Raw genomic sequence first — 24,604 nt, forward strand, 5'->3', positions numbered from 1 at the left:
TTGTTTTTGTATAATAGGGGCAAAAGGACCAAAAGAAAGAAAAACCTAAGGAAAAAAAAAAGTTTTATCATGGGGCAACAGAAGGCTATTGGGGGGACAATAAAGGTCTGTTAAATGTCTATTGGGGGGCAATAAATGTTTTGGATTGATGTAATCTCCTCGTTTTTTTCTTAATCAAAGTTTTATTTGTCTAATTTTACGGAGATTAGTTCCCATTCCGGCGACCGAAAGCTTTATTGAGGGGCAATACAAGTTTATTCAGGGGCAATACAAGTTTATTCAGGGGGGCAATAAACCTCTCTGGCCCATATGAGGTCTTTGACAACCTCTTTGGAGATTTGTGGCGAGGTTTCATAAATCTCTACTGTTCCCCAATAAAGGTCTATTAGGGGGCAATAGATGTCTATTTAGAGGCAATAAACCTTTCCAGCTACCTATGAGATCTCTAACGACCTCTTTAGGAATCTCTAGCGAGGTTTTCAGAGAAGTCCTATAGGTGGCGGCTGGTGGCTGAATTCCTGTGACCGATGGCTGGAATCTTGAGTCTTATGATCGGAATCCGGCGATTGTTGGCAGGATTTCGACGACTGGTGACGGGAATCCGGCAACCGATGGCGGGACTTCGGCAAAGTCTCATATGGCTTCTCTCTCTTCCATTCTCTCTCTCTCTCTCTCTCTCTCTCTCTCTCTCTCTCTCTCTCTCTCTCTCTCTCTGTAACAAATGGGTGAGGATAAAATAGTCTCAAAAAAAAAAATTGAGCATTAAGGAAGATCTTATTAGAGTCTTCATGGGTATGGAATTAATAAAACTTAATGAGATGAATGGAAAAAAATTTCTTAGAATTAGGGTAAAGTAAAGCTTCTCTTCGCACATGGGATTGAGTTGGGAAGTATAAACAAGCCCACACCTACTTAACGAAACCCAATAAATTCATTTTTAGTAGTGTGTCTTCACTATGAGTGCGGGTTTAGGCTATTGCTACCTTACTAACTACTTTATTCATCTTATAAGTTTCTGATTTATTAAAATATTAAAATGTCTAAATGTAAAATACAATAAAGGACAATACCTTATTAAAAATTACAATTAGTTTTTGGGTTTTTGTTCAGGAACTCTCAGTAGTTCCTGCTCCGCCACCGTGAGGACGACGACCGGTGAAAGTAAAAAAATTGTCATAGTAAGTTTGCTTCACCACTCTCTATATTTTCTTTTATTTCTTTTCGAAGATATTAGATGGGTCACGATCATCTTCGAGAAAAATGTAAGAGAAACATGCACTTCTGTGAATCTTAATCCTAAATAACCCAAAGTCGAAATCCCAAGTCCAAACCCCATACTCCAATCATTTTCTGTGTGAGTTTTCCATGCTAGTAAATTTTATTCGTTGGTCCATCGTCCATTCATGGTTTGTGACTGTGTACATAAAGTCAAAAACCATGCAATTTAGTGATGCAGCATTCCGATGTCACTCATTTTATTTTTGTATACTCCAGTTGACTTGATTCTAGATTGGGTTCAGAAAAATAATTCTTCCGCGGTGGGGGAAAATTGGGTTTTGGATGGATCATGATGTCTGGGAAGTACAGTGTTAGTGAAAACCAATGTGGCAACTTTCTTAGAGAACCAAAATAATCTGCATGATCATGAAGGCTTGACCTGACATTGGTGGTTAATAAAAAGTATGGTTTTGTTCGAATTGAACAGTGTTGATGAATGATCTGCTCAGTGCTTTGTAAGTTCAAGAATGTGAGGCAGGCACATGAGATTTTGATAGAATAAAGGCTTACATAGGATATTCGCTAACCGATGGGGAAAGGATCTGAATTTACCTCGGGAAAGGGAGGTCTTTACAGAAATGGTTGATGCTGGTTGTAAACTTGTAATCCTGATTGGTGCATTTCGCGAGACAGGGAGGGCGAAGGGATTGAGGTTGTTCCGGGCAGGGATGCCCCTGGTTGTCTGCGTACATGTTTGCATAGATTTTGGTGGATACAAATGTGATGCAAATCAAGGAGTGAATCTGCTATTGATGCATTCTTGGACATGGAAAGGAATGGCGTCAAGTCTGACATCGTCTTCTACAATGCCTTGATTGATAGTGTTTTTTGTTTTTTGTTTTTTTGTAGTTAGCAAGTTCAAGTGTGAGTGCAGGATCTTGAATAGCTTGATTGACTGTGGAGAAACTGATGAGCCATTTGGTGTCTTCCGTAAGATGATCATTGTATATGTACTTGCATCCAAGTAGATCACAAGTATGTTTTGAGAGAGAAAGATGAACTGAAGACGCCTTAAAAGTGTGGAAGTACATGCTAGTTATTTCCCCTAGCATGCACACATTTCCAGTCCTTATAAATGGATTGTGTCTTACTGGTAGGGATGATAGAGTAGGGGTTCGACCATCAGGTGTGCCCTTTTGGAGATTAAGACAAATGTTGACAACAGAAATAAGAAGTATTTAGTACTTAGATCTCTTCAAGGAAACAGTGTCGGAGCCATTATTATTGACAAATAAAGACTGGTAACTGGGAAACTAGCATTGTGGTATCTTCAACCCAACACTAAACAATTGTGGTATCCTCAACCCAACACTAAACTATTCAGGAGTTAAAATGCTGTTGTAATCCTGTTGCTGCTTTCTCATGAGAGAAACAATCAGCTTTGTCAGGTCAGACTCCTTCCTCTTTTACTCGTAGTTTTAAATATTGGTTAATTTACATTTCACCAGTATTTTCTCTGTCTGAAAACTGTATGCTACCTTGATTTTGCAATATATGGATGTTTTTTATATGATCATGTCATCCTCACTTCGACAAGTGATGTCTGTCAAAATTTAAATGGCAACATTGCAGTTAATCTGCAAACAGTAACACCTCATAAAATTTAGATATGACAGCAGTTTATGCAATTCAAGAAAGAAACAAGAACTCAGGGAAATAAATATCTTGAAGCTAGGTTTTCTGCCTTTTTTCTGATGGAGTTATAATACTAACCATATTCTCAAGCAGTACGCCTTTATTTAGTTCAGCTTCTTAGGGTGTGGAGCTAGTTGCTTCAGAGTATTAGAGACCAAGTTGTTTCTAATACCTCTAGAGAGAGAAGCGTGTGAATTTTAATATAGCTTCCCATTATGTTTAGTTATTTGGGGACTTGTTTTGCAAGCTTAGAAAACGAACTTGAGGAATATGATATACCTCCGTTAAAGCTTTGAGTTGCAAGTTCTTAGAGCAATGTCCTTTACATACAACTGAAGAAAAAGCAAGGGTACAACAATCCCCTTCTCCTGCTCCTTGAATTGAAGGAATTTATTTTCTGTTACAACTGGGAAAACAATATCCAACTGTTGATAAACATCTCTCTGTGTCTGCGTTTCAAGCATTTGAGTTTTATGAGGTCGATCGGTCGGTTCTTAATTATATCTGTAAACACAGTTGGAATCTGTTCTACTGAGTAATCATGGCATACTGGTAGGCTTGATGTGTCTGTTTATCAATTCCGATCATCACATGGTTTGCTCACTATGTTTCCACACAAGAAATCGACAATATCAAACAAATATTAGTTCTTCTGGTTAACACATAAGGTAGCTAACAATATCTAAGCTGTGAATGTGGGATGGATAGGAAAGGACAAACCAGGTGCTGGGTCAGTAGGAACAGCACTAACCAATTAATTAAAGAGATAATTCTCGACTACCTTCAATATCAAATTTGAAATAATCAAATTCATAGCTTTCTAAGAGATAACCAAATTCAATTGGAAGGTGTCGCGAAGTTTATTCAAGTGGTTAAACATGTGCTTGGTGTTTTATCAAAAAAAGAGAAAAAGAAAGAAAAGACAACATGTAAGTTGGTGTCAGTTCCTTTTTTCTCGTCTAGTATCATAGTTCTACTTTGATTGTTGGTTTTCCTTGGCTGTATCTGGGAGCTTGGCTTGATGGTCAGCTCTTTGTTTCTCTATGGCTCATGACTTATGCCCAAGTCCAGTTTGTTGGCTTGGGGTTTAATGATTGCAATTTTCAGACCAAAAAAAAAAACTTTGGTGTCACTGCAACCTTGGCCTTTAATTATTATTTCTTTTTCTTTTCCTTTGTGTTGGGTGGCTGGCTCACCCTTTTTTCCAGCGACTTTTTAGAAAAATAACAAGTGCTGTGCTATTGCTCGATGTAAACAGATGTTTGCATTCCTGTACTGCAATGGCTTCTTGAATCTGCATTCAGATAATCCTGAACGAGTCTGTCATTGAATTTACTTCCATTGAATCGATAATGATTCATTTGGTTTTAGTGAATATAAATACATCAATAAGACTTGTATATGATCGTTGACTAAACAGTTGCACTGTTTTCTGCGGTGAATAGTGGTTTCACAGGCACCAAACTAGTTCCAGTTGTTTGCTTCATTTGTTGCTAGTTCAAGTGGAATCCGATCAGGAAGAAACCAAGTCCATCATATGAAGAATTATTTTTCATGCAAGTGCTTTTTGACTTTGTAAATTAAGGGGAATAAGCGTTTTCAATCAGATCATCTTGTATATTATAGTGATCTAAACTAGATTCACTCAATTTATGCTGAGATTTTTAGAAATTACATACTCCTTGATTGCTTGCTTCAAAAATTAAAGTTTTTGATGTAAGTTTATGACATGTCATGCAGATACAGCCAAATCAAGTCTCCAGGTCTCTTAAAATAGCGTAACAAAATAAGAAAAGAAAAACAGAAGAAAAAGAAAGAAAAATAAGAAGAGCAGAAGAATGAGGATTATGCTTCCATGAAAAGGTACTATATAATTATATGGAAGAGAAATGCTTATTTGTTTTTGTATGTTTCAACTTCAAAACACTAACAGGTTCTTTTTCCCATGACCAAAAAAGAACAGGACTAAATCAACATGTATCTACTGGCGCTATATACAGAAGTTGTTATCTGTTAATCCCTTCAATATTGATTTGGCGCTATATACAGGTCTGGCCATCTGAACTTCCATGTAAGTGCTTCCTTCAAGAGGAAAATCCATGTCATTTCATTTGGACGAATTTGTGCAGAAATCAATGAGACTCTCACATGGATGCTCTGCCCCAGTCAACTAATTGCTAGTCTCATTTTCTGCATTTTGATTAGACCAGAAGTGCTTTATTTTCATTTTTTGCAAAACAGAACTGTACATGTAATTCATGGTAATCTACTCAAGATCAGTAGAATGTGATCGGTATTCTTGCAAGTCTTTAATGGTTTCTCATCATTATGACAAGAAAGTAAAGCTCAATATTGTTGTACTAGTCTATATGGTGACTATAAGAAATAGGATTCTGATAATTAATTAAAAGCAATACTTGCCGGCTCAAATTATGAATTTTGTTCTTTCTAGGTCCATTCACTTGTGTAAGTTGCAGGGTCAGGTGTCGTTTTCTTTCAAGTGAGAGCGTCTCTCTCTAAAAGTTAGAGAGAGAACAGATCTGAAACCAGTTTCCCCTCCCCCTCCACTCTTGCCCAGATCTTGATCCCTCCGGATCCAGATCGAAGGCTTGAGGGTTGGGGGCGGCCTCGTCGTTCGGGCTTTGTCCCGGTTTCCTTGTTTTCCTTGCTTGTTTGTCTACGGTTCTTCTCTTTCTTTCCATCCTCTTCAATTCGTTTTTTCTGAACCGTGAGGCCAAATTCCTTGCTGCTCTTCATCCATAACCATCTCTATATCTCCCTCACCTTTGTTTTTGTTTCCCCCCTTACCTGGTTTCTTGTTGGCATCGTCTCTCTTGGAAAATGGCTGCAAATCTCCTCCTATTCCCTCTCAATTAGCAGTTTTCCCCCCTTTGGGACTAGGAAGAACACTAGGCTGCTAGCTCGATCCGGATCTCCTCCGTGGAGTCCCCGGAAGGGAACCTGGACGACGAGGAGTCCTCTCCTCGGTTCGGCATCTTCCTGGGAGATCCCCAGTTCGGCGTTTCACTGGGACACCCGATTTACGTTGGTGCAGGTACTGAGATGGAGGTTTAGATCTGCTAGCCAGAGATCTTTGGAGCTTCGATTTCGATTTCGGAATCATCATAGTGGAGGCTGTTGTTTACGGCGAGTCTCGGCGGCATTTGGTTTACGTGACGGATTGGCGTGTGTGGGCTGGTCAGGCTACGTACTGTTTGGGCCCCTGTGTGTTGTTTCATGTTTTCCAGTGTTAGGTTTACTTTTGTAGCTCTTTCAGGAGCTTGTCCAGTATAGACCCTATACCCTTCATGAGCTGTTGCCTCTTAATCTTAATGCAACTTTTCTATTTGATCAAAAAGTTGCAGGGTCAGGTTTGAGATTGCGAAGCCCTAGCTAGCTAAGAATAAGTAAAATAGAACACAAAACACAATTTTAATTACAATAAAAGGAAACCATGCATAATCAAACTGGCAAAGTCTAATACAACGTACATATAAAACCAGAAACAGTCCATGGGTGCTGGCTGCAAAAACAGCTTTGAGAATCCTCTGATGAGCGACCCATATTACCACATCTACGGTCCCGGAGGATCATAATCAAGATCAGTCATTGTCAACAGGGCGTAATTGACCCACGTGACCTGTCTTATTACAAAGATCACAAACGTTGGGCATATAAACTCCATCGAACCACACAAATCCCGTTTCTTTGTCGGGGCAATTGAAAGTGTCATGATCAGTATTCTCATCGCATATCATGCAATAAGAAAGCATCTTTTTGGCATTTTCAGTCGAAAAGTCTCCAACAACCTGTGGTTTTTCTTGGATGATTTGAGTCGAATAGTCTCCAGCAACTTGTGAATTTTTGTCAGCAATATGAATCAAAGAGTGTGCAGCAGGGTGTGGTTCCTCTTTGATGATTTCAGGCTGTGCTTCCTCATTGATGATTTCATAGTAGTCTTCTGGCTTTTCTGGCAGTTTGTCATCCTCAGGATGAAGACACTCTATAACCAAGAAATCCTCCTCCGGGAACTCCATTGCTGAATACAATGTAATGATGATAACAAAAACCAAAATCAGTATTCTGACTATGCAAATGGAAGAGCTTAGACCATAAGAAGTAAGAGCAAAACTAAATCTTAAATAACACCTACAGATGCAAGAGCTTGATGCAGATGACTCCAAAGTCACCGGAAACGCTGATATCCCCGGCGAACCGCGTTCCGGAAACGACGTACCCAATCGCGGTGCGTCCGCGACCCAGATCGCTAGGTTGAGCGATCCCTTATCAGTCCTCCATCTAACTTAATGTTTACCCGTCTGGTGTTCTTGAATATGATGTTTCCTCCATCTTCTGTGACTCAATGGCTCTGTGGAGCCCTCCCTTTGAAATAAATCGATCACTACAGTAGACAAGCCTTTGAATTCCTATTTCCTACGACGGACTTGGTATCATAACTCTAGAATGCACGATTGAAATGGGGCGGCTAGGAAGGAAAAAGTAATGTAGGGCAAAATCCGACTTGATTATCCTTTTATTCTTTTTTTAGGTTTATCTTTTTATTTTTTATTTATTTTTATTTTTATAGAGAATGATTTATCCTAGCTCTTCCTTTTCCGGAAGAGATTTTTATTCTTATATATTACTTCTGAAATAAAAAATAATAACTATCCTTTTACCAAACAAGAAAGGATAATGAATATTTTCTGTTATTTATAATTTTACCTCTTTACCCATTCTAATTAATGAGGTTTTCATAGTATTTGTATAAGGGATAGTTACGTAAAAACAATTTGCTATTAAGATTAAGATTAACTAATATATCCTAGCGTACCGCGTACCATAAAGACTGACGTATCGCGTACCCGTACCGCAACTAGAGGTGGCAAACGGGCCACTAAGCACGAGCATGGCACGGGCCCGGCACGCTTAAAAGCGGCCCGGCACGACTCGAGCACGTTAGAATAACTGGTCGGGCTGGGCCTAAGAATATTGGCTCATTGGCCCGGCCCGGCCTGAGCCTGTAATGGGCCCGGCATGGCCCGAGCAAGACATATTGTGGGCCGGCCCATTACAAACATAAAATTTCATTTTGTTTTTAAAAATATTAAAAAAATACAATGATGAGATTTGAATATGAGACCTTTTTATTTAAAATCTCATGGCAATTCCACCAATGTTTTATTTTATATTGTCAAAATAATGAAACAAAACATTATATCCTTGTTTTGACATAAGTATTTTTTCTAAATATTAAATATATGTTTATTAATAAAGACTAATCTCATAATAATACAACTATAGAATGAAGGAAAGAATAATAGATACTAAATCTTCATTATATTAATAAAGATTAATCTCACAATAATATACTAAAAACAAAATATTTTGAGTTTTTTTTCTTCTTTCTTTCTTATAGTGGAATATAAAAAATTATTAGAAATCTAATCTTAAAAAGCTAAGATTAGGAAAAACGTTGTAGAACTTAATTTATTTTAATTTTTTAAATAGTTAAATAAAATTAATTTTTATTTGTTCAAATTAATATTTTAAAATCGTGCTTTATAGTGGGTAGGCACGAGCACGGCCCGTTATTGACCCGGCACGAGCACGACCCGGCATGATATGGACTTAGGCCATGGGCCGGGCCGGGCTTAATGTTTAAGTAAATGGGCCGGCACGAGCCCGGCACTATAATAAATGGGCCGGCCCAAGCACCGCAACGTTCTGCGTTTCAGGTAACTTTGGATGACACAAAAAGCTAGAATGCAGCACAAGCTAAGCAGAGGCTATGCAGTAGAAAAAAAAAAAGAAGTCTCTGCTCTCTAGTTCTTACTTTTTCTTTGTTGAATTAGGTATTCTGTATTGGGGTGCCTTATATAGGCATTAACCCCTGAACATGAAAATCCTATTGAGAATAGAACTAGGAATCTATTCCGTATAAGACAAGGAACCTTTAATCTAAAGAAAAGTTAAATGCTAATGAAAACTAGAAAAAATTAAGACAATCCATATACTGAAAGGAAACATGCACACCCACACACATACAGCTACTTTGATTTGTTTGTTTTCTTCTTACTCTCTTCAAAGTTATCCACAAGGTGAGAATTTTCAAAACCCAGAAGATAGTAAAAACGCATACATTTTTTTTTTTGGTAAAGAGAGAGATAGAAGAGGAGGAATCCTCTCCATCACTCCATGAGATTAAAGGAAAAAAGAATACAAAGGAGGGGGACCAAAAACCAAAACCTCCCCATCCAAAAAACAAGCATAATGAAATTCTAACTAGTCAACGAAACGAAATTCTAGCTAGTAAAAACGCATACATTCTCTCACTAAAATTTAATCCAGACGATAATCATCATACACCCTTTTTTGGCAGAGTAATCTAAAATAAACAATTCAAAGGGCTAGATCCCGAATTCCATGTACTCAATTTAAGAATTTCAAAATTTGAAATCGAAATCAAAACTTAGATTCCAAATTAGCTGTATACACCTTTCAAAAAAAAAAAATTAGCCGTATACATCAATTGCACAGTCAATATATCATACTACGACAATGAAAAATCAAATAACAATGAAAAGTCAGAAGAATTTCTAATTAATGGAAAATGCTCCACAAGAAATCATCCGTCATGACCAAGAAGAGGTTAAAGATAAAATTGTTCATGTAGACATGGTTATTAATAATGAAGAAGTCTTGGAGCCTGAAATAAATCACTCAGAACCAGATATCATTCAAGAATGCAACCTTGAGAGCCAAGACGGATCTACTAAGGTTGTGTATGAGAGCCAAAACGCATATGACAGACTCATCTTTGGCGTTGGGTTCATGATTGTGCCATCAAAATTTGCAGAGGATCAGACCAATAATCTACAGGTTCAATTGTCAAATTTTTTCTCAGGTCTTTTATCTACCTATTCTTGTTCTTTATTCAAGAGGAACTCGAGGGCGAGTTCTTTCATAGTGGAGGAGAATGATGTAGGACGAGAATGGGCCTGGTTTAGCTGGAAAACTAGAATAATAAAGAAACAGCGTGGAATCAAGAAGAGTGATTGGAAATAGGTAATTCATGCATAATGAGGTTACTAGCCGCTGCAATATCCAAGAAAATTTGGTTTTGGACTTTTCAGGTTACTCATGCAAAAAGTCAGGTCTTAATTGCGAAGCAGATTGGGATTAACTTTTGGCCAGAATGTCCGTTTGAGACCCATGATACATTTTCAGAATAGGAACGACAAGATCTTCAAGACTGACTTTAGTGAGCCCTAACGGATTTTGGCCTAAATATGTCGTTTTAATCATCCGATTCGGGATTTAATATATTTAGGCTAGTCTTACATTTGTTTTAGAATTCTTTTATTTTAGGTTTTTAGTTTCCTTTTAATTTGGATTCTTTAGGATTTCATGTTAGACTATGATTTAGGGTTTTGGATGTCTATATAAGCACCATTATACTTTGTACTAGATCAATTTATCATATCAAATTTAATAAAATGAGAGATTTTTCTCAAATTCTCTGGTGTACTCCAGATTTATCTTTTTAGGGTTTATTGCTTGTAAACCCAGGTTACTTCCGACTGCGTCATATTCTTTTATGTTCAGATACTTCATATTTGTCACTTACCATGAGTTTACAATTAAATCTTCTTATTTATGCAGTTTATGACTACATGCGGAAGTCGTATGCTATATCTAGCCACATAATGGCCATAATGCTAGGCAATCGTGAGGATAGTTTGGAGATGCAAAAGCATATGCTACAAAAATTCTCGCGCATGGTAAAGAACCTAAAATATTGCTTGGTAACTTCTATTAATTTGAAAGAAAAAAAAATAATTCTTATACTTCCCAACAAGATTAATCAGTTTCAAATGTGTTCAAAACAGCGGAGGAATATGTGACTAGTTTTCGTGGCTAGAACATAAAATTTGGAACCATCTTATGTGGATTTGAAGCAAAGGTAGTAATAAAAATATTTCACTTGGAGTTTGCTTAGAAGGTTTTGTTTGCTATTTTGTATTAATTTTTGTCATTGCAGGTATCTCGAATTTTTAGTGTTTTATGTAAATGGGGAGCAAGTTGTGAAAACAACAGACCTTCCATTCGTATCACTAGGAACCGGTAATGGCCATGCTAAAGAGATGACTAGGAAAATCATGGGCTCTTCGTATGTGCTTCTAATCCCAAACACATAAGCATTATTGTTTCTTTTTTTATCTACTTAAGTAGAATAGTCATAATAATAATGGTTTCAGTACTACAAATATGACATTTAATGACAATGTTTAGATGACATTTGCTCAAAAACGTCATTAAATACCCTTTCTATGACATTTTCATCAGAAAACGTCATGGATCAAAATTTCGTCTCAAGTTTATGACGTTTTCGAAATGTCATTGTAAGTCTAACTGTCATGGACATACTTTTCTATGACATTTTCTAACTGTCATCGATTCATGCCACATAAGACGGCACTAGTAGAGACGACGTTCTGCATGACGTTTGAAAAACGTCATGAAAACCATTTTATGATTCTTATACTTCCCAACAGGATTAATCAGTTTCAAATGTGTTCAAAACAGCGGAGGAATATGTGACTAGTTTTCGTGGCTAGAACATAAAATTTGGAACCATCTTATGTGGATTTGAAGCAAAGGTAGTAATAAAAATATTTCACTTGAGTTTGCTTAGAAGGTTTTGTTTGCTATTTTGTATTAATTTTTGTCATTGCAGGTATCTCGAATTTTTAGTGTTTATGTAAATGGGGAGGAAGTTGTGAAAACAACAGACCTTCCATTCGTATCACTAGGCTAGGAACCGGTAGTGGCCATGCTAAAGAGATGGCTAGGAAAATCATGGGCTTTTCGTATGTGCTTCTAATCCCAAACACATAAGCATTATTGTTTCTTTTTTTATCTACTTAAGTAGAATAGTCATAATAATAATGGTTTCGATCAGTACTACAAATATGACATTTAATGACAATGTTTAGATGACATTTGCTCAAAAATGTCATTAAATACCCTTTCTGGATCAAAATTTCATCTCAAGTTTATGACGTTTTCGAAATGTCATTGTAAGTCTAACTGTCATGGACATACTTTTCTATGACGTTTTCTAACTGTCATCGATTCATGCCATATAAGACGGCACCAATAGAGACGACGTTCTGCATGACGTTTGAAAAACGTCATGAAAACCATTTTATGACCTTTTTCAAACGTCATTGAATGTTCTTGTGTAGTAGTGTTTGTTATTGTCATGCTAGAGATGAGGCTAACTACAACTACAATTTATCCTTGGATGATTCTATTTACTTCACACTACGATGTTTATTCGATGCCACTTTCAATGATAAGTTCAGCGGTGGACCTTTGCATGGTAAACATCTTCAACCTGTTTAATTGATGGAAAAAATACTGTTTACTCCCTATACTTATAGGGTATCGACGTTTCAGTCCCTGACGTTTCAATTTCACCTGGATAGTCCCTAAACTCTCTAATTTCACAAAAAAGGTCCCTGCCGTCAATTTTCCGTCCAAAATTCCGTTTTCTTGCTGATGTGGCACTTTTTTCACACTGAAATGACTATTATATCCTCACCTTCTCTTTTTTTATTATTTATTTATTTGTTCTCTCTTTTTTTTTTGTTTTTTCTTTTCACCACCTCTTCTTCAGCTCTCTTTCCTCATTCTCTCTCTCGCCCCTCTCCTTCTGCCTCCAAAGAAGAATCAGCCGCAGCTTAAGAGACGGAGCTGCAAACCATCTCGCAAGCCAAAACCTCGCCGTCCCACCACCGCCGGCATACCCGCCGCTCCGATCAAATGCTAGCCATCCCACCATCCATCCATCCAGCATCCCCGTCATGCCGGCAAGCACCACCACCCCTCCCAATCACCCCTCTCCATATGGTGGCTCCAAACCAAATCGGAGCACACCCAAACCAAATCAATTCACCTTCCACCTCCTTTCCTTCCTCAAATCGGAGCATCCAAACTAAATCAATTCACCACCGCCCTTTCTTCCTCAAATCGGAGCACCCAAACCAAATCAATTCACCACCGCCCTGAGGCTCCTCTCGTCCAAACCCACCAACACCACTCCATCCCCAACCTTCCTTCTCCTCTGCCGCCGCTTCTATGCCGCCCAACCCCAACAATCCGATCCCACCCACACCCCATCCTCCTCAGAATCTGACGCCGAAAACAGCTTCGACAGTACCCTCTACGAGTTACCCACCGCTGCTTTGGATTCCAAACCCCAAAACCAGAGTTGGGACGAGAAATACAGAAGCAAAGCCGACAGATTGGTACCTGGGGATGAGGCCCACAAAGCAAAGTTGAGGTTTTTGAAGGAGGAGGAGGACGAGAGGAAGCGGAGGCTGCTCTCTAAGGCGCTGCTTGAGGCGGCGCTGGAGAGAGGAGATGAGGAGGAATCAGACGGTGAGGAGGAGGTGGTCAATGAGGAGGACCAGAAGTCGTTGACGGTTGGGATTATTGGGGCTCCCAATGCCGGAAAGTCTGCGCTGACGAATTACATGGTTGGTTTCTTTGAGTTTGAGTTTTCGGGTTAAAGGTGGTTGGGGTTTGCAGCTCCGTCTCTTGGGTTGCGGCTGCTTCTTCTTTGGAGGCAGAAGGAGAGGGGCGAGAGAGAGAATGAGGAAAGAGAGCTGAAGAAGAGGTGATGAAAAGAAAAAACAAAAAAAAAAGAGAGAACAAATAAATAAATAATAAAAAAGAGAAGGTGAGGGTATAATAGTCATTTCAGTGTGAAAAAGTGCCACGTCAGCAAAAAAGGGAATTTTGGAAGGAAAATTGACGGCAGGGACCTTTTGTGTGAAATTAGAGAGTTTAGGGACTATCTAGGTGAAATTGAAACGTCAGGGACTGAAACGTCGATGCCTTATAAGTATAGGGAGTAAACAGTATTTTGTCCTTAATTGATTAAATCACAACAGAATTTCACTTCCAACATTGTTTTGTTCAATGTCAGTCTTATCTTTACGTATTTTGTATCTTCTATCCAGTTTATAAAGTGTGTGATGGGAGATGGCAGCGTGTGCGCTCCTGTGATATCTTGGATGCTTATTCTGCATATTATGACTCGTACAAGGAAGAAAATATTCTCTCTCATTTTCAACCGTGCGAGGGGACAACATTTGTGTGCGAATGACCTCATTAGCTACTTCAGGTAAGAATGGATTTGTTTCCTTTATCCACACCATGCAGTTAGGCAGCATTAATACTCTGTGTGTGTATATATATGGGTAAAGCTATGATATGTTAACAGTTTTCATACATCAACTATTTTTATCTCTTTAAAGACTCATGTTATCACTTTGAAGACTAATATTACTTTTTTCAGGATTCATATGGTAAACTAAGAAAATTTACCACTTTAAGGACTCATGTACGTTACCACTTTGAGGACTAATATTACTATATATATAGTTTATAGACTTATAAATTAATATCGTTAATTTAAACAGGTCATATCAGGGGCGGAACTATGTTGGGGTCTGGGGGGGGGTCCGGACCCCTGCAAGTTTTTTTCAATATCTTCCTTATTTAGATATTTTATTCATAGAATATTAATATATACCATACTTATCTCACCAAAATTAATATATTAACCAATCACAACCCAGAATAATTAATATTTGGTATGACTTTAGATTAAACTTGTGTTTTCTTTTGGAAACTATTAAACCCTTATAAAATATTTAAGCTTCTTTCTTACTAAAATTTTTGTTCAAACATAAATTATGGTATAAAACTATTAATTACTTCTTGGCTAATTAACTTTTTTGATTATTTTGAATATTTGGTACTTGCGTTTAAGAAAAATTGCATTTTGGACCCCCCCAAACTTTCGATCCTAGTTCCGCCCCACTCATATGGAAATATCACAATAGCTCATCGCGTAGCTCAGATTAATGTCACAGAAAATGTTGCGTTTTACTTTCACAGGCTAGTATGCAATACCCCTGAGGATGCTTCAGGAATTTATGACCATGTGAAGGGAGCTGGATCATATCATCTAGCTGCAACCCCTCATAATGCGGCTGCAAGTGTGATCCTCAATGCTTTTCCACATCGAGTGACTATCAAGACCAAGCAGTCAAGCATACCACTGTATGTGAACCGGGCATCAAGCAGTTACTGCAACTCATCCAAAGTTTATGCATATATCGTTAGGAGAACCTATATGAACTGAAAACAGAAACAACACAGCAGATTTTAGAGTGGTTCAGCCAAAACTTTAGCCTATGTCCACTTCGTGATCTCTCTTGAGAGATTCACTAGCACTATGAAGAATTTAGGTGTTTACAAGCACTTGTTGCAGATCCCTCAAACCCCTCAGACTAGTTCTTATCTCTCTATCACCTTGACTCTTGGTTTTCTACACTCTCTGTCTTAATTCCAGAAAACCCACTGCAGCTCCTATTTATAGGACATAGAGACTGCTGATACAACATGGGATTAGAATTCCTAATCCTAATAGACTAAGCCTTTCTAAGCCTATAATACAAATCCTAATAGAACTTGAAAGACTAACTTTCCTAGAACTTATAGAAAAGCTGTGCACAAACCTCTTTCCTTTCTAGACTTGGATTTGAATTCTGCATCCTAATTTTCAGATTGTATCAATGAGCCAAAAACACAACAATATTATACATATCTAATATATATTATCTAAGGTTCTGTTTTGTCAGTTTAAGAGCAAAATTAATTGGAATATGATTTTTTTTGTTTGATACAGAATCAACTTATGTACAAATCCATTCAGTGCTTCAGAAGAAGGTAAGAAAAGACATTTAATTTCTGTATACATGTAATAAAAATGTGCATATACATAATTTTGAATTTATGACAGGATAAGACGTTATAATTGTTAGTTAATTATTTACATATGGTTATTTCCAAAGCAGGAAAGTTAGGATCACTTTGTTTTCTTCAGTGGTGGCTCATTTCCTCTGCTACCTCCCTGACATTAGATTGACTAGATGAGTGTGATTTTCATAAAAAGAACCAACATCCCATTCCTCAGTTGATGATGAAATTGTCATTAGCGCGACGACAATTGATCTCATGCTTGGCCTCAGTTGTGGATTCTCTTGTGTGCAAGCTTTGGCCAGTTGAGCCATCTGCACCCACCACAATTTATAATTAAGAAATCAACATGAAAACTACCTAGCTAGACACAACATACATATGCATTCGAGAAATAATGAAAGCTAACCTTGTCGACTGAGTCAGGTGAGTAATCGTTGCTGCTGAGTCTGGGGTCGACAAGTTTAACAAGATCTTCTCTTGGATCAGGCTGGGTAAGTACACTTTCAAACTGCGTCACATTGAGTACATTCTTTTCATCAGTACTTTTGAATCCTTATGGAATCTCTATGGGGTTTTACAGTACCTATTGGTAAGTAAAGGAAGGGAAGAGAAAACTACCAAAGCAACAAGTCCTCTCGATTCAGCAACATATTCATTTGTCCTCACAACAGCTTCCTTGGCAGATATGAGTTCAGAAAGTACAACACCAAAAGCATAAACATCTATTTTGGGGGAGACATCACCATATTGAGCGTACCTGTTCACAGACAATTCAATGAGACTTCGTTTGAAGAACAATGAATGAAATTAAAGAAGCAAATGAATACGTACTCTGGAGGCATGTATCCAAATGTATCCACAAGACGTGTCTGCAGTGAAGCACTTCCATATTCTGACTGTTTTGTTGGCCCGAAATCGGCAACCTGCACAAAAATTTAGTTCCATATATTCGAGGAAAACTCAGAGCCAAAAATAAAAAGAGAGGCATTTTTTCAGAACCTTTGCGCGGAAGTTTTTGTCTTTTAAGACGTTTGCTGACTTGATGTCATGATGAATGTAGACAGGAACAGTGTATTCGTGGATATATTCCAGTCCTCTTGCTGAATCCAAGGCTATTTGCATCCTGGTTTGCCATGGCAATGGGCCTAGACCAGAAGAGCTGCGCAAATGTTGACGTAAGTTACCATTTTCAATGTACTCATACACTAGAAATAAGAAGTCCTCGACACAATACCGATCAAGCGCACCTGCGAACAGTCATACTATAAGATACTGAAACAATTTAGTTCCGACAAATACTGAACTGAACAGAATGCTTGCTCAAAGAAGCTTCTAAATATTTGAGTGCTTCAAGTCTGAGGCTGTATATTACCCTGAATAAAATGTCAAGGAAGATAAAGAAAATTACCAGGTTTAAATTATGAACATGTGTTAGAACCTTCAGTTCAGCAAGGAATTCTTTTGTTGCCTGCATACTAAAGTTGTACTGTATGGAATATTATATGAATCAAAAGATAATACTATTATTAACCTCTTGCCGGCACAAAGACCAAGTCATTGCCTGAACCAAAGTGGGACCCTTTGTTGTACATTTCTAGCAACCTTGCCGGAACACCACTCTCCGCAGCCACAGAGGACAAGCCCTCACCGGGACGAAGAGGATATGCCATAAAAAGCCCATAATCCTTTGATATCTTTCCATCACCACAAGACCAGTTCACTGTTACATTAATTGGAGCCTTTTCAGGTATCTGAGTTGGGGCGTAAATGTTCACTCTATGCACCAATTCTTCTGTACTGAGATTAGCAAATGCGATCTGAGCAACTCTGTTATAGGTATCACTATGTTGGGTGAGGTAGGTGAACGTATGCCCCAAAAAATCACTATTCAAGCAGTCACAAGAAAATGGTATGTTGATTCGAGTACCAGTTCGGAGGCTATCGGAGTTCTTCACTTGAGGGTTGTACTTGAGAATTTCAGGGGTTGGTTGGCTAAAGATGTAGCTAATGTAAGTGAGATTTGAACCATCCCATACATTGTATGAGGCTAAGGCAAGGCAGCCATGTTTAAACTTAGCTTTGGCTGTGAATGATAGAAGAAGAAGAAGAAATACATGGAAGACTAACAATTTGATTTGTGTGTTTCCTTCTGCAAGCATCATCGTTTTTGTGAAGAAGAGGAAGTGCTTGAGAGAGTGCTGGATGATTTTAATGTTATAGTAGTCTAGACTTGGTTGATGAAGCTAGTCAGGTTCATTTTGTTGTTATTAAAAATACAGGGTGACAGCATCTATTTCATCTTTGTCGTCATCTTTTGCCTTTGATTCGTTCTGCTATGAACCACTCTAACATCCGATTTTCCAATAACAAGTGAAAGCATGTTATTGGTCGATTAGACACGACATGTGGTCCGGCTCTAACTGATAAAGAGTTAAAGACTTTCAAGTTGAACTACAACTTGCTGCACAGATATTTTTTTGGACAGTTCAGTAGCTGTACTTCTGGAGCCTGATCATATTTTTGAATGGAAGAAATATTTGGTCTTCAAACAGAAGCTGCTCATTTTCACAAATCCAAGTTCTCTTTATCTCTTATCCATGGAATCCTCTGCAGCACTTGTCCCATTCTCTCAGCTCCCATCTTTCTTCTCACAAAAACCCAACAACAGAATTAGCAAAGCTCATCCTACTTGGCCATCCAAACCCAGAACCTCTCTCCCAACTCACACACACTGCCAAAAGATGTATGTCCCTGGTGGGTGCTTCAGTAATCAACACTCTCTCTACATTCTACAACGATCTGCTACTGTTTTAAGTGTGTTGTAATAAAGGTTGTTTAATGTTTATATGCAGGATTTGGAGAAGCGTCACCAGAAGCAAAAGCGGCCAATAATCTCCATAGTTTCTTCACTTACATTGCTGTTAGGATTGTCACTGCACAACTTGAGGTTCCTGCTCCTCTTTGTTCTTCTAAAACTAGCTTTAAATTTTCAAAACTTATGTGTTTTTGGATAATATATAAATTTGTTAACAGTAAATTGCCAGAGCAGAGTTACAACACAGAGGCATATGAAGAGCTAATGGAGTTTTTTGAGTAGAAACTCATTGAATGATGACAGAGGCATATGAAGAGCTAATGGAGTTTTTTGAGTAGAAACTCATTGAATGATGCATGGAGACAAGTTCTGTGCCGATTTGATGCGAGAATCTTCCAGGCATCAGGCTCTAGGTATGTTAATGTCTCAAATCTCTCAACCCTACAGAAAGTTCTGTCATACTGATCAGTGTGGCATGCATGCTGGTTTTTGGTTGTTCTTTTCAATCTTTTTCACTGTAAACTAAATCTGTATGACACGCTGATCAGTATGGACTGTACTTTAGGCAGACTCAACAAGCTAAACTCAAAATTAAAAGGTTTTTAATCTGACTTTGACAATATGATTTGTGATTGATACATGGGGTTATTGAAACTATTGTTCTACAGCATCCATATGGCAGCTTTGCGCATTTTAGAGGTCAGTCCTATGAAGGTCAATTTGAATATTGGGTTTATTATAATTTGTTGACTACAAGCTTGTTGAAGTTGTCTAATTGGACAGGGTGTGACTTTTGTGTATGTTCGATCTGCATATTGTAAAAATGATTTTGAATGGGACAACTTAAAGCGACTGGCTTGCAAGGTAAATTAATTACTTTCTGGTTGTTTGTTTCCCACAGTAAAAGCTACTACTTTTAAGGTTTCTTATTCACTGGTTCTGTAGCTTCTGTGTAGATGGTGGATGAATCCAACAAAAGATTCATGAGAGATTATGTTGGAAACAAGTCATGTGGACAATGAAGGAAAGTGAGAAGTGACCAATCCAAATCCTCAACAATGTCAAATTAATGTGACGTGTATGTACATCAACGGATTGAGCTCCAGAATGGTACAAACGAAAAGATGAGATCTTAAGTTGAAATACGGCAAAGTCGTAATTAAATTGCCAAGTCTAGTTTCTCTGCTGATTATAAAGTTTATCTTATTATAAATGGCATTTGCTACAATCTTTGACTATCATTTGATATTACATTACGACTTTTGCATGATCCATAACTAAGGTTGAAGAAGATCAGCTTAAGGAGAAACAAATTTAAAATTACATTATAAAATGACAAGTTGACAACTGTACATCAATTTAAAATAAATCAATTTCCACTATAGAAAACAACGAAATTAAAAGCATGGACACATACGTTATTACATTGCTACCCGGCTATTCTGTTGTATTTTGAGGTTCCTTCAATGGCTGCAAGTAAAAAGACATTCAGGATAGGGTTGACAAAAATCCCCATCGGGTGGGTACCCTAATGGGGAGAAATTCAGGAGAAATCGGGTAACGGAGATGGGGATTCCCAGTATTCGAATTTTGAAATCGGGTATGGGGGGAGATGGTATTTTGATCCCCATCCCCATAACCACCTAATAAGAATTATCTGAAATATATATATATATATATATATATAAAATAATATATATTTATTTTTTGATATTATTTATAAATAAATATTTATGTAAACTTTGTCTTTTTGTCAATATTTAAATTCTGTTAATAAATATGTTCAAAAAAAGGATGATTCTTTTAACAAAAGATCTTTTTCAACATGTCAATTTTCCTTGATTGAAATAAGAAATTTATTTTATTTTGATGTTTGTTAAAGGAAAAACACGTTATGTGCCTTCGTCAAAGTGATTGACGGAGTGGGAATCAAGGAATTAGCAATTACCATCAATCAGCAAGGATTACGAACCAATTAGCATTTAATATCATCATTGTAATTGATCTTTCCGTTGTAATTCTCTCCCTAATCCCTATATAAAGGGGTTATGAAATGAAATGAGTACAAAATTCCAATCTCAATTTTAGGGCTGGGCATATGTTGGGCCGGGTCGGTTTGAGGCCCAAACCGATCTCGACCTGAAATTGTCGGTTGTGGAATTTTTAAAACCGAAACCGGATTTATCAAGTAATGGGCCGAAAAATCGGGTCCGTCCGGTTCGGTTTCGTGTTGGGCCGATTTAGAGTTTTTGTCCCATTTTTGAGGCCCAATTCTTTAATATTTCAGTTTACCTGCTTTTCTAGGACTGTTTTTTTTGTCAAGGCCCAATTTTAAGGCTTTGTTCAACACCTGAACTTTCAAAACAGAAATCAAACATCCAAAACGCAAGCTAATCAAACTAATAAACTATCAAAGACTCAAAAGTGCAGCAAACTGTGAAGATTAAAAGTGTAGCATTACTTAGTTACAGACCAATAAAAGTCCATCAGCCATACTAATAAAAGTCCATTAACCATTAACCATACTAATAAAAGTCCATCACCATCAGTTTCAGTCCTAATAAGTAATAAAAGTCCATCACCAACAGCAAATAAAAGTCTTTGATTTAAGCAAATAAAAATGCAGCAAATTCAAGTCTTCAACAAGCAGCTCCTTTCACCCATCATATAGTCTCTTCGGGTAGCTCACCAACATTTGTTACACTAGAATCTGCATCATATCCACAATATCCCAAATTTCAAGTTTTCAACAAAATCATAAACACACAAAATGAAACAAAACAAAAAATTTTACCTGCTTCCATCTTTTCCAACTCCGCATACTGCTCCATTTCGTCCCTTATAGGCTCCTTGAACAATGGCTTGCTTGTAGCCCTTAACCAGTCACTTGAACAAACAAGCGCTCAACCATTTTCGGGGTCAAACTTGCCCTAAATGGATCTACAATCCTCTTTCCAAGACTTAAGGCGCTTTCACTAGCGACTATTGATGCAGGTACAGCCATAACATCCCTTGCAATCTACGACAGAATGTGAAATCTAGCACAATTCTCTTTCCACCAATCCAGCACTTTGGAAGCTTGTATTTGAAGGGTCCTCAGATGGCTCCAGCAAGTATTTATCAACTTCATTCTTGATTTTCCTGCCTAAGCTTCATGAACTCATTCATGCTTGCAGCATAGCTGTCCTCTTCAATCAAACTTGCATTTCCAGCATCAAACTTTGGTTGAGTTGCATAAAAGACGCTTGTGCTGCCTCCGGATCATTTTCTGCATACTCAAGGAAGAGGTGCAGAAACATGCTCTTCACTTCAGTCACCATCACATCCACCACGGACTTGTCTTGCTACAATTTTGGAGAAAAATATTCCTAGTACAGCAGCTTGTACCTACAAAACAGAAAATAATGTAAAACTCCTCTTGTCAACCAATACTACAAACTAATACTTGTCAACCAACTACTTCAAAGGCGGTGATGACAAAAACAAAAGCAATGGATTTTAGTGCAGCAATGACAAAAACAAAGCAACAGTATTTTAGTACGAAACAGTTAGTTCAAGTGTAGCAATACCAACACAGCAGTAAAAAAGAAAAAAAGAAGAAAAAAAACAGAACCTTGGATCCAACACCACAGCTATCAAAAGAATCTTGTTCAGCTCCTCAAGCCTCCCCCAATATTTGTCGAACTTCTTCTTCATTGAATTCCCAATGCTAGCAAGCAATGGATCATCCCCTTGTAAAAAAAAATCGTGCAATTAGTTATATAGTTTTTTAAAACTGAAATTTGACAACTACATAAACAGAAAATTTGACAAGTAACAAAACAAAAATCAAGGGCAATATTTTACCTTTAATACACTTGTCCAACTCTCCTATGATGGTGCACATCCAAAGCAAAGGCTGGTTTGCGGTAACAACTTGTGTCCCACTAAACTTGAGTGTTGCATTGTAAAATATTTTCAAAAACTTGACCAGCCTTGCAGCCTTATCCCAATCAAGACCAACTGGAGGTCCATCTCTTTTCTTCCCACCAACCCTCTCACTGAAATAGGATTCAAACTGTGAATCCTCATCCTCCAACCTTACAAAAGCTTTCCAGTACTTTATAGCAATGTCTATCATGAAATAAGTCGAGTTCCATCTAGTGCACACATCTAAAGGCACTATCTCACCCTTGTGGTCAACTTTTTCTTGAGTTGCACACTTTCGGAACTTTTCCAATCTAGCTGGACTTGACCTAATGTACTTCACGCAGTTCCGAATCCCATCAATTGAGGAATCCAGCTCCTCTATTCCATCCTTAACAATTAAGTTAAGGATGTGGCAGCAGCACCTCAGATGTAAAAACTGCCCCCTCAAGACTAGCTCTTTCCAATTTCCTATCTTTTCTCTCATGTAATCTAAAGCCACTTGATTAGGTGAAGCATTATCGACGACAATACAGAAAACTTTCTCTATTCCCCACCCAATTAAACAAGTCTCAATTAGCTGCCCTATTGTCTTGCCCCTATGGTTTGGTATCACACAAAAATTAAGGATTCTTTTGTGCAAAACCCATTCATCATCAATAAAGTGAGCTGTGAGAACCATATAGTTGATATTTTGGACCGAAGTCCAAGTATCAGTGGTTAAGGACACTCTCTGACCATAAGTGGCTAAAATATTTTTGATCCTAGTCTTCTTTGATTGATAGAGATCCCAGATATCTCTAGCAATTGACCTACGGGACAGCAGCTTAAACTGTGGCTGAAAACTCTTCACGAAATCAATGAATCCCTGCCCTTCAACAAAGCTAAAGGGCAGTTCATCCCTAATTACCATCCTAGCACAAGCTAGCCTCGCCACATCATTGTCAAAACATCTTGCAACTAACTTTCCCCCATTATCTACCGAATCAAACACTAAATTTTTCTGTTTTTTAGCTGGAATGTAAAGGGGACACTTCTTACACTGATATAGCATATGATTTTTCATTGAACTCATGCCGTTGAACTTCATGTGGCATAAGTAAGTCTGCGGACAGTAGTTGCATTTGGCCTTCGGCTTTGCCATCTTCGAACCATCAGGATTCATCAGTTAAGTGAAGTGCTCCCATACCAAGATTTTGTTCTTCCTTTTCATAGCAGACTGAACCTGAGCCACATCTGAAGAAGGGGTTGCAGCTCCAGCAGGAGGTGGAAGTGCAGGGGGAGCTCGAACCGTGGCACTAGATGCAGGGGTATCAGCAGCAGTAGTGTCAATGCTGCTCCCAGTGACCTCAGTCCCGATGACTAGTGGTTGACCCTGAATTGATTGATTTGATTCATCCATCATCTACATCAACAGTTTAAAAAAAAAATGTTTAGGCACGTTTACTTACTTGGAATGGAAAATAATCATGAATCGGAGACAAGTGGAATGGGAGAAGAAAGGAATCGGTATTGATTCCAGAGGAATGATTCCTAAACCCATCTCCCCCCTTCGTAATCGAATTCCTGAGTATTCAGGAATCGATTCCTGATAAGGAGGTGGGACCTACATCCATTCCGATTCTTTCATGTGTTAGTAAAAGCAGGAATTCTTTTACCCGGAATCATTCCGATTCCTTTATGTGTTAGTAAACGCAGGAATGTTTTTACCCCGTAATCATTCCCTTTCCTTCCAAGTAAGTAAACGTGCCAAGTTATAATGATAGGATACAAAATTGAAATCCCAATATATGAAAGTATTGACAAAGTAATTCTGCTAAAAGCCCAAAACTATAACATATTGAGAGTTAGATATACCCAAAATGAAGAATTAAAATGTGCTGATGTCAATAACTAAGATCCTTTTGTAAATAATTTAGATATCAAAATCCTACCAAAACTAAACAAGTGAACCATATCAACCAAACAAGAACAGTTTTCTTACATGGTTCTTGTAGTAAGAGATACATGAAACAACAAGCACAAAAGAAAAACAAGCATACAACTGATACAAGCACAAAAGACTGTTTCATACACAAAAGTAGAATATTAGTATTCCTAAGGAACAACTAAAGACACAAATAACAA

At 37.9% G+C, this 24,604-nt stretch overlaps 1 protein-coding gene, 1 long non-coding RNA gene and 1 pseudogene across 2 annotated transcripts; 2 read left to right on the forward strand and 1 right to left on the reverse strand.

Moving 5' to 3' along the window:
- Positions 1-2,576: 2,576 nt before the first annotated feature.
- On the forward strand, positions 2,577-5,297 carry LOC121050793. Its single transcript, XR_005803905.1, has 3 exons — positions 2,577-2,666; positions 4,654-4,776; positions 4,963-5,297. It is a non-coding gene; the product is annotated as an uncharacterized LOC121050793 (long non-coding RNA).
- Positions 5,298-15,899: 10,602 nt separating this feature from the next.
- LOC112178358 lies at positions 15,900-17,918 on the reverse strand (annotated as a pseudogene).
- A 579-nt stretch (positions 17,919-18,497) lies between these two features.
- On the forward strand, positions 18,498-19,593 carry LOC112178359 (chaperonin-like RBCX protein 1, chloroplastic). The gene is made up of 4 exons (XM_024316515.1): positions 18,498-18,510; positions 18,609-18,703; positions 19,355-19,435; positions 19,528-19,593. The coding sequence occupies exons 1-4, from the start codon at positions 18,498-18,500 to the stop codon at positions 19,591-19,593; spliced, it is 255 nt and encodes an 84-aa protein (XP_024172283.1).
- Positions 19,594-24,604: the final 5,011 nt, after the last annotated feature.

This window comes from Rosa chinensis, chromosome 7 (assembly GCF_002994745.2).
Source record: "Rosa chinensis cultivar Old Blush chromosome 7, RchiOBHm-V2, whole genome shotgun sequence".
Lineage (NCBI taxonomy): Eukaryota > Viridiplantae > Streptophyta > Magnoliopsida > Rosales > Rosaceae > Rosa > Rosa chinensis.

Excerpts from the sequence above, each read along its gene's own strand:
- LOC112178359 (XM_024316515.1), top strand. Across the intron at positions 18,704-19,354 it reads TTGTCACTGCACAACTTGAG|GGTGTGACTTTTGTGTATGT; the intron begins GTTCCTGCTCCT and ends CTAATTGGACAG. Across the intron at positions 19,436-19,527 it reads TAAAGCGACTGGCTTGCAAG|ATGGTGGATGAATCCAACAA; the intron begins GTAAATTAATTA and ends GCTTCTGTGTAG.